At 40.4% G+C, this 16187-nt stretch overlaps 1 protein-coding gene across 36 annotated transcripts in view; it reads left to right on the forward strand.

Annotated features, from left to right (window-relative positions):
* Positions 1 to 16187, forward strand: part of mbnl1 (muscleblind-like splicing regulator 1) — a 43217-nt gene that overhangs the window by 17991 nt on the left and 9039 nt on the right. For 21 of the 36 annotated variants that reach the window (XM_044219484.1, XM_044219453.1, XM_044219451.1 and 18 more), the window contains 3 exons: positions 13806 to 14021; positions 14200 to 14415; positions 15686 to 15925. In XM_044219484.1, coding sequence (XP_044075419.1) covers positions 13908 to 14021; positions 14200 to 14415; positions 15686 to 15925 — 570 coding nt within the window. In that variant the 5' untranslated portion in view covers positions 13806 to 13907. Of the gene's footprint in view, positions 1 to 10261; positions 11613 to 13805; positions 14022 to 14199; positions 14416 to 15685; positions 15926 to 16187 lie in introns of those variants that run through there. The other 15 variants (XM_044219458.1, XM_044219468.1, XM_044219471.1 and 12 more) reach the window with 2 other exon arrangements.

Here is a 16187-nt window from a genome sequence, read left to right on the forward strand (position 1 = left end):
ACACACACACACTGCACCTTAATGGACACACATGTGCGCACACTTTCTGCCCATGAGAGAGGATTGGCCTTCTTCTGGAGAGGTGTATAATTAGAACAGGTCTCACATGATCACCAGTGCATAGCTGAGCAGGTCACACCCAAACCTAGTCATTTCCCCAACAGCCACTCTCTCTCTCTCTTTGGCCTCCTTTTTGCATGGTGCACACACACATAAACACATGCACGTACAGACATAGCCTCACACACAAAAAAAAACATGTGTCCTGCACTAATCCATGCTTGTAGAGTCCATGCTGAGGGAATTAGAGAAGGGAATATATTTGTACCAGAAATAGCAAAAAAAGTTAAATCGCAATTTTTCATGGGAAGATATTCATGGCATCAGATATGGATGATATAGCCCCAAGCAAGACAATCAGTCAGAACCAAGTTTTCATCTAGGCCTCAGAAATAAAACAGTTGTGTGGTGTATGTGTGTGTCCATGCATTTACAATATACATGCGTGTGCGGGTATTCACTTCCCTTAGACTTGGCCTTAACCTCAGAGTGCAGCCCTTTCTGTTGCCTGTGTATCTGGTTGGTGCAGCACAGACAGCTCAGCTATGTTGAAGTGGGGTAAATATTTGGAGAAGGATAATGGCTGCCAGAACTCCCTGATTTAAAGTCAGCTTTGTAACTTTGTCTATTAATGATTAACCACTGAGCAGACAGGTTAGGAAAGATACGCTAGTTCTAAATCTGTATAAACAATTCATATTTACAGCTAAATATTTACATCTGCTCTAATATGAACGCAAACAGAATAACTGACGAGACAGGTGGAAAAGTGTGATGCAGTATCTGACATTGTATCTGAGTTTAAAACGTACATGATATGTCGAGGAAGTAACCTACTTTTAACCTTCAGTAGTTGTAATCACTTGTGTTACTTGCTTCACTAAAGCATTCCTAATCAGATTGGAGTATAATAGTCAGCTCGGGTTGCAGAAGCTAATGCCTGCCTAATTAGTTTATACTAGAATGTGTCTGAAATAATATAGGTTACTCTCTACAGTAAATGAACTGTAACACTGCAGCTCCTCCCCACCCACACAGAGGTAAACTGTGTACAAGTACTGTACCATCCTACTTTTATTTGATGCAAGCCTATTCTAGTCCACTTCTCCTTCACTCGTTTTCCTTTCCTCCGTTGCTTGTTTTCGTTCTCCTCCCATCTTGGTAGCTCCTTCTACTTGTTTTCCTGCTCAGTTTGGTTTGTGCCTCATTTACTTCAGGCCACACCCATCCCTAGACAGGATGGTTCACATTACACCCTGATAACCCCCCCCACACACACACACATATGTGTATATATATATATACACACACACACACACATATATATATACTCACAAACAGAAACCTGTGTTGCATGAGTTTTATGGCTGGAGTGACATCAAGTGTGACCTTGTGTGAACCCAGCAGCAGGTCCTTGTTTACCCCCAACACTGCACTTCCATGTCATAAAAAAAGGAGCGTTAACCGTCTACCATGGACAGTTTGAATACACACACTCACTTGCACACAGCATAGACCTTGTCCTCTGTCTACCTGCCAGCCTGACACACCCACTGTCATCATGTCTGAGTTCTGAGAAAAAGAGACCAAGTGTGTGTGCGTGCATGTGTGTGTTATATCTGTATTAGTAGTGCTGTTACAGCGGGTTTCTTTGTGTTACCACACTGTTCTAAGCCAAGATTACATTCCTGCAGAGCAGAGGGCGGGTAAATACCTCTTATTTATCTCTCTCTGTCTCTATCTCTCTCTCGCTTGTGTGTGTCTCTATCAGTCTTTCTTCTCATTTTGCTGACCATATTTTGACAGCATGTTTATATTCAGTGGTTAGACAGAACAGTCAGGTTAAACACACACACACACACACACACACACACACACACACATACACTGAGAGGTGGTTGGCCAGACAGACATGTGGGGTAAATATTAGCTGCGTTGCTAGTCGACAGTGTTTTTTACGATTTCAAACAAATTATCCAGCCAATCTCTGGGCAGTATAATCATCACGTCATGCTCTCTCTGTGTGTATGCATATGGCTATGAGTTCAGAAGGCTAATGTGTATTTGACATGCTGCCTGCTGTCACACACTGCACAGTACATTAAAAGACACACTGCACATGGCCACGCGCAACAGTTGTCATTTCTGTGGCCAGTGATGAACTATTAAAAACCAGAGCACAATTTAGTTTTCATTTAGTTTTTTTAATTTAGCTTAGCATAGTTTTATTTTAATTCTAGTTTAAAGCTTGTTTCTAAAATCCCCATGCTGTTCCAAAATGCTTTGTCTTTAATGTAAAAAATGTTTTTTTTTCTGGATGCTGCAACAAATATTAAACACAAGTGTGAATAAACCTTAGAGGGAATGATCTGATGTGTTAAACTGTCTGCAGTATTTGACATAAACCGATCAAACTTCTTCCTTGGATGTTGGCTAAATAGATCTGTGTCCCATTCAGAGACAATACAAATGCACTGTTTATCTGCATGGCCGCAGATGGGCGTGTGGAATCCAAAGCCACTCATGGACGTGTGATCCTCACATTGCTGGCTTCACTGGCTTCTCGCCCAAAAATTACGAGCCCAAAGAAGACACTGAGAAGAAAAGGAAATAGGACACCTGTGCTCAGTGTTCTAATGGTCAGAATCTGACCAAGACAAATGCATTTTCAGGATGGTTTTATCACAGCTGTGATCAGAAAGGTTTGTTTTTAGTAGCACTGTGCTAATCCAGTCAGCCTACAACAGCGATGCTATAATTCAGACAGAGACTGTTTCCTGGATCCATATAGGTTTCCCCCCCTTTCCGTCGACACATGGGATCTCCATCTTAATTGGACTTTTATTGGAATATCTGTGGGTGCATCCACAATGAAAATTTCTCTCCTTTAAATTAACACGGCAAGGATTCAGTCATCCATAAGATTAAACTTTTACTAGAAGAGAGCTGTTAATATCACAGTGTCATCTGTTTGGCTGTGCTCAGTCTTCTCTGTAGCTGATTAAAAAGGTTTCACTAGATAAGAGCTGAGTCACATTACAGGGGCTTTTATTTTAGCAAGTGGGATCTTTTATGTCTGTGTCTCCTGGTGTTGATGGTGTTTATTCTTGCGTCTTTCTCACTTTCATGCTAGAGAGATTTGTGGCTGGAGCAGTCTAATCCAGGCCTACACACACTTACTGACACATACACAGAGACATTCTTTGGTCTGCTCATTCCATGGTGTGTGCATCCTTGTCAGATCAGTGCGGCTGTGCGTCTTCTCTGTGAGCTTATGTGACGGAAGATCAGTGACAACAGCCTGTCTTTTCTTCTCAGTGTCAGCCGTCCCTATCCCTCCATCACACTGGGACCCTTTATAACACCACTGATACAATGATTACTTCTCTAGCCTCTCTCTCTCTCTCTCTCTCTCTCTCTCTCTCTCTCTCTCTATTTAACATACAGACATACCATAAAACCTCACATAGCCTGAGGGTTTGTTTGCTTCAGCAATGAACAAATCATGACAGATCAAAGCCAAGACTGCATCGTTACATAATGTAAAACTCATACAATCACAGGTATTGGTGATGTCACTTGGTTTGCATTAGTAGATTTATGTCCAGGTGTTTATTTGTTAAAATGTGTAGATTTCCAAGCAGCTATTAAAGACAGGAAACTACATCAGAGCAAATATTAACATTTATTTGAACTTTTACACAATTATAGTAAAGATATTTACTGTATATCCACACATACTGTAGAAAGGAATCAGCCCTTATCATGCTTTATTTTTATTAATTTAAGTTTCACACAAACCATATAAAACATTTCTGTCTTCAGCACTTTTAACCCCTATGCAGCCAAACATTGTTCAAACCAAAACAACAACAACAACAAAGTTTTCGAAAATACTAAATACATCAAGCTGAATTCAGGAAAAATGAGTGTACAATGATGGTTATACATAAATGCAGCCATTTACATCTACAATACATGTATTTCCATTTGGTGACATGGCACTGCCTTAAAAAACATCTTGGGTCTTGGGTTTGAATATTTTACTCAGCTTTAATAAAGAGCTAGAACAAGCCACCACAGAATCTATATGATACTGTCAATGTGGGATAAGACGATTTTTCCAACCTTTTACAATTTCATTCCTGGTTGATTTGGCGACACCCACGGTTACCATAATAACAGCAAGCGCAGTTTAATACTACAGCAAACACTTGTTGAGCAGCTACTTTGTCAGTAATATAGATGATGATGTAATGGTTTACAGTGCAGCCAAACAAAATGACGTTGTTTTAACAGAAGAAGAAAAATGTCGAAAGTGACCCTTGTCTTGTTTGTGGTCAGCGATTACTGTGGTGACAAACACATCCCTGAATTCCTGGATTACATGCATGCATTGTTTTCCTGTGAATCCCTTGTGCTTAGGTAGGCAATCTCAATCCAGCACAAGAATGGCGGACTCTGCCATTACTAATAAAAACTACTATATAGAGAGATCATTACTGAATGTGAAAGCGTTTAGTTGCTATTGCAGAAAAAGTGTCGACCATAAATAGTATCAAAAATGGGGTTTGATTTCATGTAATTCTAAGGGAGTATAACTTTAAAGGTACTTAAGGGGAAATAAAAGGGGAAAAGTGCATGATAAGGGGTGAAATAGTTTTAATCTCAACATACCTTCATCCTTATAACTGATCTGGCTTTTCCTAATTACTATACCTATATTCAGCTTTGTCTCTAACTTTTGGTTATCTCTCTTTCTTGTTGGCTTTTTCTTACTTGCGAACATTCACATATTCAGTAAGTCAGCCATTATCCTCCCATTAGACAGGTGAGAGAGAAGCTTGAGGGCACAGCTACTCACTTAGACTCAACTCTCTCAACATCTTTTCACGCTGCCCCTCCCTCTCGCCAGCTGTTAGGTCCATCAGTCAAGTTTACCCTGCACCTTATCTCTATGTTGATGCCAAAATGTGAAAGAGAAGCTACACAGTGAGATGGCTGCTCGTGGCGGTTATGAAAGGCATGAGAATGTGAGGCAACAAGGTAGAGCATAGTTGATGGTTGTCCATCTGTTTTTCTCTCATTCAATTGCTTTTTCTGTGTCTATCCTGTTTTTTTTTAAAAGTACATTCCTTCTCAGAATCACAGTGTCTGGGCCTGTCATACCCAAGGCATTGGTCTTAATTACTTTCTCCTCTTCTCTGATTCAGTGTTCCTGATTCCTCTCAATGCTCTTTGTAGGACGGAGAAAAACTGTATCACGAAACTCCATGAACCCTAACCTTAAAATGGCAAAACTTATCCATTTTATAAAGCCCTGTTATGTGACATTAAGCTAAAACTCCGAGAAGTGAAACTAGTCAATGATGTCTCCATTTTGACTAGTCAGGATCCATCATGTGTCCTTGTTTTTTGACCTGAGGTCCAATTAGTGTTAGCTCTTATTAGTTTTGTGTGACATGCACAGACTGCTGGGGTCTCTGTTTACACTGCATTATATTGCACTGCACCCTCTACATTGTCTATTACTCATACTGGCATCAGGAACATAATATATTGCTTTATATATCATGAGTACTAGAAGATTTTGCATTAGCATTACTTCATTTAATTTATCTCAGTAGCGATAAGTCTTTCTTTTACTGCATCTGTACATGATATTTCTTTCGTCATGCCAGTTTACTTGTTAAATGTTTTTTCTGGATTTTTTACACTATTGCCAGTGAAAAAGTCTGGACTTCTGGCCTGGAATTGCTAATTTGGTTCATTTGTTGGTTGAATATCTGGTTAGATGTAATTGGTTACTGTAGCTACTCTCAGTTCAGTTATATGGGATTTAGACTATTTATTTATTGAAAACTGCAAAAAGAGTAAATTTATGTTGTTAAGAAACTTAAAATAGCTCTTATAGAATAGAAAATAAATAGCCTCGGAAACAAATTGTATCATCCAGCTCGACTGTCAGTTTTTTTTTCTTACTTTTCAAGAGAGAAGTAGTTTGAAAAATAAATGTGAGGCAAAATCACTTCTTAAACTGCAATAAGAGAGAAAGAAAGAGGGTGAAAACATCCTGCTTGTGCTAGTGCCAAGTCTGAAGGCGATAATCGCACGCAGAAACAGGATTAGGCCAGTTGACAGTGGGATTCGAGCTGTGGATAGGATTACAGTCTGTGAGATCAGATTAGCATTATACATGGCAGATGAAATCTGTTAGTGCTGCAGACCAAATTAATTATATGCCCGGTGGTTATTACCTGGCCATAAATGGAAGAGACCTTTCCTGTGTTTTTCTACAATCCAGGTGTCACAAAATGGAGAAGGAAATGAACCCTGTGCAGATGGTGGTAGTGGTGAGGGTTAGAAAGGGAGAATAGACAGTTGGGATCAAAGAATAGGTTTATAAAAGAGAAAAAGGAGTGGTGACATACCTCTAAACCTTTTTTCAGCTTTTGAAGTTTTAAGATGCATCGCAAAGCTGCCACTCTGAAGAGGTAGTAACAAGGATGTAGTCTGCATAAAAGAGATGGAAAGACAGAAAGATGGGGAAGGCATACAGAATGTTTTTTTTTTATCTTAGTCAAAGGATTTTTCTTTCTGGGTGCCTTTGTCACTTCTGCCTCATATGATAACTTTCCCTTTTTTTCTTATCTGTCTGTGACAAAGTTCATGTGATTTTTACTGCTGTTCAGGACTGTTATGGTAGTCTAATCCTCACCTTAAAGCATGTGTCTGTAATGATTTTAATAAGTACACCATTAATATACTGCATATCCATCTATGTGGTGGGGAATCATAAAAGTACATTTGCTATTTATGTAGATGTTCTTTAGTGAGAAATATCTATTTAAAAAAAGAACTAAGGTACTAGAAGCAAAGTCTAACCATTAGTATCACGTATCACTAGATTACTCAACTTTCGAGTTTTGAAATGGCTGATTAAGATAAATGGCTTTGATCCTCAGCCTGTGAGGCCTACAGACACTGACAAAAAAGCACATCTCAGTCATTTCAGAAACAACAGCGTCGTTATTGACGCCTCGCTGCCGCTTGGACCTTGTGATTTCTGCGCAGTGACTCTTCTTTCTCTCTCCCACTGGAAAGTGGAGCTCGGAGATGATTAAATGAACGCCTCACGTACTCACACTGCGAGTACTGGATGGCTTTCATAAAGTGCTGCTGCTCAAATCGATACCTGTGTGATTGCTCTTTTATTACTGATAATGAAAAGTACGGAACTAACCTTGTTAGCCGTTACAGGAGAAGAAGCAGCACTGAACCTAACAGAGACTGTGGAGAAAATTTGCTGTAAATAAAGTCACATGAAAGTGTGTTTGTGTGAAAAGAGATAGAGAGAGATAGCAAGAGAGAAAAACCAGAGAGGTTCTAAGTTTGGAACCAGTGCTCCTGTGTATGTGACATCTGACCTGAGGCATTTCTGAGAACCAACACCCTCTCAAGTGTGAATAACTCATTGCTGCGTGTGTGTGTGTGGGTGTGTGTGTGTGTGTGTGTGTGTGTGTGTGGGCCTGTTTGTGTCTATATAAATAGTTAGGTTTGTGTGGCTGCTACTGTGTCTAATGCATATGTGTGTTTATGTTTGAGCATCAACTGAGACTACTGTCATCTACAATTTGCACAGTATTTCTTTAAATTCACAAATTTTCCATCCACACAAACTTGTTTTTATCTGGCTAGCCTTATCGTGCTCTCTGTGTGGTCTGTGTTGTAGCTCTATTCCAACCTGTAATCCTTTTCTCTGTTGTTTGGTGAGGGTGGTAATGTGTCACCGGTGGCATATTGTAACATATTGTGTATTATCATAGATTAACACTCCCTCCCTCCTCAATATCTCCATAAGCTCTGCTGGTAACATCAACTCCCTAGCCACTAAGCTGTGCAGCATGGATCACTGTGTACATTGAGTCCCAGCAGGGAGATAGAGACATAATCACAAAGGTATGCGTGTGTGTTCATGGTCTGATATAGAAATGCAAGCCACAGTGAGAAACAACCCTGCATCACATAAGACTGCGTCGATCTCTAATGTCTTCTTCACCCTCTTCAAAAACATTACTGCTAATTTAATGCCAAATTAAGTGGCTAAAAACAAAAAGAAAATCAATTGTACTTTACTGTAAAAGGGTACTATTGATTGTGAATTGCTGATTGCTTTTTTGGTAGCTTAATGCTTGCAAATGTACCAAAGGTAAGACCACACCGTCTGAATATTCTTAGTTTTGGTCTGCTATGTTGCCAGCAATTTGCATGCTACTTCAGTGACTTTCAGGAAACTCCACTTTGCATGCCGTGTAAGATGCTCTCCACATAGTCAGTATATTGACTGAGTTGATATGTTTTATACTTCATGCCATATTTGAGAGCACAGTAGACAAAGAGACCAACCACTGGGCCTGGCCCTTTGAGCCTCTGCTGCTCTCCAGCAAAACAAAGCTTCATTCACAGTGTGTGTGAGGAGAAAGGGCTTTCATCTCTGTGTATGTTTAGACAGAAGTCACTGGAACGCAGGGCAGAGAACAGTGTAGCGTCACACCATAACATCAGACCACAACACTGCAGCATCAAAGATAAGAAGGACAGTAAATGAAAGAGATATAATAAACATTATGACATACAGTATATATATTGATAGGTGATGCTTCAAATTAGTAATATAAAACAGAAATACAGTAGTTAATTTGTTAATTTAATTTAACAACATTAATTGGTGTAACAGAAAGTTTTTAATTCCTGAGAATGTCAGTAAAGGTTTTTGCCACAGAAAGAAACCCAATGGAAATTTAGATTGATGATATGTTGCAATGATTTCCACGAGTCTTAAGATAGATCTCAGACATTTAACAGGATAGGAAAGCAAAATAACACATTTCTGCTCTAGGCAAGGCATGTTTATTTGTATAGCTCTTTTCAAAAACAGGTGATATAAAAAAGGCACATTCAAATAGGACTTAAAACGAGTAAAATAAAATAGAAGATGAGTCCCAATTTTAATTGAATGTAAAGAGAGTGAGACCTCAAGTTTCCAGATATGTGGTGCATAAAAAGTGGACGCTGCTTCTGTATGATTTGCTTTGACCTTGTGGACAGTAAACAGACCTGAGAGGTCTGGATGGTTCATAACATAGCAGCAAATCAGAGGCCCTAAACCATTCAGCGCTTTATAAACCAACAGTATTGAGGGGCTGCAAGTCAAAAAGGTTGGGAACCACTGGTTTATTGGATATATTTTACTCTAACCCTTAAGTAGAAGCCAGTTTTTCTTCACCTTTCCACTGTTTCACTCTTCCTCTCTTGCACACACATGCGCATTAATACATTTTGCTGCATGCTTCATCTCTTCTCCTCAAAAGTATGGGATGCGGCCCCACCCAGCATTCTTTATACATTGGTTCATTGTTTGCTTAAATCCCACACAGTCACAAAAGCAGGGTGTGTGTGTCTACGGGTGAGAAAGAGAGAGTGAGAGGAGAGAGCGATCAGGGTGGGACATGTTATTACAACTTATCATCAATCAGACCACACGGTAGCCAGTGGGATTATTGTTCCCTGTTTGGCCTGGAGTGTGGCAAGTCTGATCTCACCAGGAGAAACAGACCCACACTATTAATACAAAATACAGTCTGGACTGAACTTACAAGAAGGCAGGGGAAGCTCAGTTGTGCAGCAGGAGCGTGTGGAGAAAAACAAGGCTCACTTTGCTGTGGAGTTGGCGACACGATATCTTATTGTATTTTAAAAGAAACTGGGCTTGGTAATAATTTAGCATCATCATTAATGGTTTAATCATTAAGTGGTTTAACAAGCATAAGAATAACTCCACCCTTTATTGGACTTGCATAAACTGTTTCTTAAACTGAATTGTAATATTAATAGCAGGTACCATTGTGCAAAGTAGAAGCTAATTAAAATAAAATAAAAATAAAACAGTCAGACATTCCAATAATAAAATATATATCAAGTTATTATATTATCTACATTTTTGTGATCATTCACAATTATGTTATCTAAAGTAATGATAAGAAGCAAATACTAAATAAAATATTTTACAAAATGAAACAATTGGATATTTACTTTATTTATTCAGTAATCAGTATTGTAATGTAGTTTTAACCAGCTATCAGTTACTTCTTTAGTCATTTTGCAGTTTGTACATATTAATAGTCAGTTGTATGTATCAACAAACAATTTCTTAGAAATATTATTATTAATTTAATATTATGATGTCTTTCAATTTTGGCATTTTGTATTTGTGGCCCTTGATAAAACAACATGGTCAGGATGTATTGTCATAATATGCTTGTTGTAATAACTTAAGGCAGCAGCTTGTAGCTACTCTCTGCTCATCAACCTGCACTGACACTGTAGAATCAACTAATGATGTGGATGAATCATTCTGAAGCTGTTCCCTTTGTCGTTTTCAGAATTTCTGGCATACGCACAGAGCAGTGACAAATCAGTTTATTCACTAATCACATTCTCATCAGGTATTTTCTCACTGTGCCATGAAAAATGTGATTTGAAGCCTTCTATGGATCTCCATAGCACATCCAATTTTTTTTATTTGCATAATTACCTTACCTACCTTAAATTGTGTTGGTATAATGAGATAATGTAATTATCTGCTCCAGTTTTGAATCCCTCAGTGGAGACAAAAGAGCTGGCCACCGATAAGAAATGTTAAAGATGATATCTCTATCATTCATATGATGTGAGAATCAGCTTTTTCATGATGGTTGTATTAGCAGCACAGACACAAAAAAGGCCAGGACACAAGACAGAGAGGGGTGGTGATTGGATACCCTCTACTCAGGGTCGGTTGCATCTGTAGTATTTTCTTTGCTGAGTTCCTGTATCTGCCAGCGATCGGGAAGATTCCAGGAATCACTGTGTTGTTAGAGCAGGAGTGTCTGGCTGCTCTGTTGCCGTGGACACCGTCTCTAGCTGCTCCTCAAGGCCACTGATGTCACAGTAACGGCCACAAACATGATGTGAGAGAGGCGACGTCTTCCTCCTCCTTCTCTCTGTCTGCATCTCCGTTTGTCTCTCTCTCTCCTCCCTGCATGTGATGAACCACACTAATCACTTCTTCTGCAAGTTCTAAAATTTCCCTGACGCAGCCCGGCTCTCGCTATAGAGTCACTGTCACTCGCTCTCTCTCCCTCCCTTCCACTCATGCAGCCTGACGTTTCCTCTTCTGGGACCTGATCTTTTATTTAAAATGGCTGCCGGTGTTGGTTGGCTGATGCCTTTTTTTCTTTGCATGATTCGGCAGAAAGGCAAATGTAGTTAACTAAAGTCAAAGCCACATTCTCAAACGTTACCCTCCCACCTTAACACACACCTACATACACACTGCTGCAGTTGTGAATCTAGTGGTCGACAGATGGGGTCATATGGGGTGAACGCAACATGATCCTTCATGGCTTTGCATGCAACCCCCTCTGCACACACACTCAAACTCACTTAACACAAACACTATCGCTCCACACACTCTCACCCCCCTCTTGCTGCATGCCATCGTCACTCTCTGGGTGAGTGCTATTAGAACTTGCTTTCAGCTCCTGTCGTCTCACACACATGGACCCCCCCACACACACACACACACACACCTCTCAGTGTTGACAGTGTCAGAATTTCTTCTGAATGCCAGCTCAGTTTATGTTCACATGGTTAGTGTACAACCTATTCATTCTTGTACATTAACAGGAGACCTTCACCTCAACATATTCCTTATCTTCTTGTATGTTCGATTCACTGAACGTGTATCACACACACACAGTGACATCCAGGTATGCCATTTTTATGGCTGTACCTTTATGTGTTTGTGTGTGCTTTTGTCTTTACTTTATGCACATTTTCATCTACAATATTACAGCCCAGATATCTTTGAAAACTTAAAAATCTCAACTAGAATATAGATCTCCACTAGGATTTAAAAGTAAGACATAAAGATATCCTGATATAAATATATAATATAGCAATATTTTACATCAGTTAGCTCTTCACCCAAGATTTTATATGGAAACAGACCACTGACAAACTCTTCGTCCATGTTCTTCCTTCTGTTATTGAGGCAGTAGGAAAGGTAACAGGGACACAGAATAGAGGAGACATGGCTGTAATCCCGCTCCATGCTTTCTGTATTGCTGTCACCTTCCTTGTACAACACAGTCTGAAAGAATGTAAAAAGGAGATCCAATAATAACTTGAGATAGCAAACTTCAGACAAGTGGACAAAACTAAATATCTTAAAAAGGCCCCCTATGCCATTTTAGTGTCCCCCTCTCTGCTACTTACCTCCCCCCTTTCCCTCGCACCTGTCTGGTCCTCCAGTGTCAGTAAGAGTGAAGGAGATGGGAAAGGGGAATGAAGTCATGACTTAGTATAAAGATGAATCCCAGTGGGGACAGCTCTGTCAACGAGGGAAAGCACAAGCTGCCACAGTCAGCTCAGCTGTGCCACAGGGCTGAAAGTAAATACACATCTTTCCTAAACTGTGGACATATTGTTTGTGCGTTAGTCCTATATATGCGTGACTTGTATCTGCCACCTGTTACACGAACATGACCCCAACGTGAATGCGTTAATGTGTATGCATTCTTGCTTGCATGAGAATGTGCGTGTGTGTGTCAGACTTCTTCCTAGACTCCTCCTTTCCAGACTGAATGTATAATTGGATACAGAGCAGGCAGCAAAAAGGGATCCCTGTCTTAGATAATTATTCGAAGACTTTGAAGTGTGACCTCCGGATGACTGCTGATGCAATATATAGGGATCATATGAGTGGACAGTATTTATAGTGTTAGTTAGACATGTAGCTAAGCTGGACGTCTGGAAAGCAGCACCACAGTGTCAGTCATGACTTCCTGGGGCTAGCACACACGTACACATTGCCCTGCTGGGATTGACAGAAATAGCGAGTTGTTAACAATTAGTGCTACACTCATCCCAGACCTAATGTGAATTTGAGTGTCTGACATTGAGTTAGCTACAAGGTAGCATGCTTTCACTGGGCGTATAATCCCTCTCTTCCAGAACCATTTTTGATATTATAATGTTGCATGTAACAAAAAACAAATCTACTTGTTTTCTGCCATATTCCAACGGGACACTGTAGCTAGCAGCTCTGTACTTAGGCACAAAGTTGCTTTGAGCTAAATGCTAACGTCAGCACGGCAACATGCTCACAATGACAAAGGATGTTTAGCAAGTATGTTTACCATGTTCACCATCTTAGTTTAGCATGTTAGCATGCTAACATTTGCTAATTAGCACTAAACATAAAGTACAGCTGAGGCTGATGGGAATGTCATTAGTTTTTCAGGTATTTGGTCATAAACGAAAATTATTACGAAAATATTGGACAAATTTAAATTCTGTCCAGAAGATGATACTAGATGAAAAGTAATTTCAGTCTGGACCAAAGTGTTGGATCAACCGACAGACCAACATTAACGTCCACAGAGCCATGCCACTGTCATGGCTTAAAACAGTAAAAACCTGCTAAAATTAAAGTAAACTTCACCAACTCACAAACATCATCAGCCATTGAAGTTCTCTGTTCAAGATACTCCCACAATAACTTTACTCAGGTTGTTTTAACATATACTTGTCCATAAATTGTATGGATACCATATTTCCAATGTGAATGTAGTCTAGCCTACAGCATATATGTCATTCTGACTCTGTTGTTCCATTTTGTCACTTCTCTGCACCTCTTTCAGGGCCGTTGTTCCAGGGAGAACTGCAAGTACCTGCACCCTCCTCCCCACCTAAAGACCCAGCTTGAGATCAATGGCAGGAACAACCTGATCCAGCAGAAGAACATGGCCATGCTGGCCCAGCAGATGCAGCTCGCCAATGCCATGATGCCTGGCACGCAGCTACCACCTATGGTGAGGGGACACACACGTATGAACATACCACAGCTACTGCACATGGTGAGACCACATGCAAGTAAAAGCTCACACATATGCAACTTCTTCACCTTCTGTGTGGCTCTTTCAGTCTTTTGATTTGTCTTTCCATCAGTCCCTCTCTTTTCCCAATCCACAGTTTGTGGTTTGTGTGTACATTTTATCCATTTCATTCCTCTGCTTTTATTTTGCTCTCTTCCAGCCCATGTTCTCAATGACGCCAGGCTTGGCCACCAACGCCAGTGCAGCAGCTGCAGCCGCGGCCTTTAATCCCTACCTGAGCCCTGTGTCACCAGGCCTGATGCCCCAAGAGATCATGCCCAGCACCCCTGTCCTCATGGCCTCCAGCCACACCGTCAGCCAAGTGCCCAGTGCCGCAGCTGCAGCCCAGAAACTGCTGAGAACAGATAGACTTGAGGTGCTTTGTAATTAAGTTATTTACTTTTTCATGAACCCACTCTCACTTAATCTGCCTTGTCTAGTTCTAGCACAGTTTGTGCTTTTGGGCAGTGCGCTTCACAATATGCCATTAGACAAGCACCAGAGATGAGCCTGAAATTGTTGAATATTTATTTGAGTGGAGAGAGCAGTAACGATTTCCATGACACCAGTGACAGTATAGCAAAGGAACATGTTCTGTAACCTCTGCTCAAAGCATAACATTTGTTGTGGCAGCATTGCATTCTGGTCTATCGAGGCTACTGTCAGCAGAGAAATGACTGTATCTTCCTCCTGTTGCCGTTGCTGGTGTTATGATTGTTACAGTATTGAATCTAGAAAGAAGCCTTTTCTCTCTGATTCTGAGAGACCTCCAACAAAATTAAACATTGTTGTTGCTGAACTATCTGAACTATCTCAATATCCCCTTTCGTCATAGCATATTTTGCGTCCACAAACAAAAGAATTACATAATAGACCCAGAAATGTAAGGTACATCATCAGAAAGCAGTTTTGTGCGTTTAGTAAAGTTGTAGAATGGGTTTCTTCTTTTAAATCACGTCGGAAAAATTAAAAAGTGAAGTATAACTGCAACTGTACCTTTATGGTCTTTATGGAGCACACATTTACCACACACTGCTGACACACGCAGAGCAGAAAAGCAGAGTGGACAGCAGACAAGTAATACCCATGTGCTCGTGATACCTCTAATTTGAGAGAAGGTGCTGCCCTCTGGTGTTTCACATATAGACTTTTCAAAATGGCAGCAACTCACATGCCAACAAACACATTACAGTTCTTTATAAAGAAAAACTTCATCAAAAGATTCTAGGTTTATTGCGTTAAAGTGCAAAAGCTTCAGCATAGCTTGGACCTTCCTGAGTGTAATATTTATTCAGGAACATATCTAACAGTTACAGTTAAATAGGAAGTACACTGCATCGGAAGGAAGGTCTAGAAATTGCTGTTTTGCACAGCAAGAGGAATATGATCTTGCCAAGCATTTTAATCTATTTATTGAACTGCAGGTCTCATGCATTTTTAAGTTTAATGGATGTTTGTAACTACACATCCTCTATAATGGCAAAGTAAAGGTTTGATGAGTCATTCTTGATATATTCTACATAAAGACACAAATACACAAAGCAGGAAATGTTCTATAGGGAACTGTGCTGTGTCCACATGCTGTGCTGAATTTGTAGGCAACTCCATGTCTTTTCATTATTTCTTTCCTCTCACTTTATTTCTAGGTGTGTCGGGAATATCAGAGGGGCAACTGCTCTCGGGGGGAGAACGACTGTCGCTTCGCTCACCCTGCAGACAGCACCATGATCGACACCAACGACAACACCGTCACCGTGTGCATGGACTACATCAAGGGTCGGTGCTCCCGGGAAAAGTGCAAGTACTTCCACCCGCCGGCCCATCTGCAGGCTAAAATTAAGGCTGCCCAGCACCAGGTGAACCAGGCCACAGCCGCCGCGGCCATGGTGAGCAGTCTGTAAAAGCGTGGTCACACTCATTCACACCTACACAACAGGATAAGGAACAATTTTGAGGAAGTTCTTACATTTCAGGGCTATAAATTAAATCACCCAGTATATTCTGTGGCTCATACTCACATTCATGTTTGAAAGTGTCTCACCCTCTTGGTTGGGATTATGTAGCTTTTTCAGTTCTGCTTCCTGCCAGGTCAAATTTTAAAGGTCTGCAAGTTGGTTTGGGTAAAATCTGCTCTGAACAGGATGATAT

Source organism: Siniperca chuatsi, linkage group LG13 (assembly GCF_020085105.1).
Source record: "Siniperca chuatsi isolate FFG_IHB_CAS linkage group LG13, ASM2008510v1, whole genome shotgun sequence".
In the NCBI taxonomy this organism is placed as follows: domain Eukaryota; kingdom Metazoa; phylum Chordata; class Actinopteri; order Centrarchiformes; family Sinipercidae; genus Siniperca; species Siniperca chuatsi.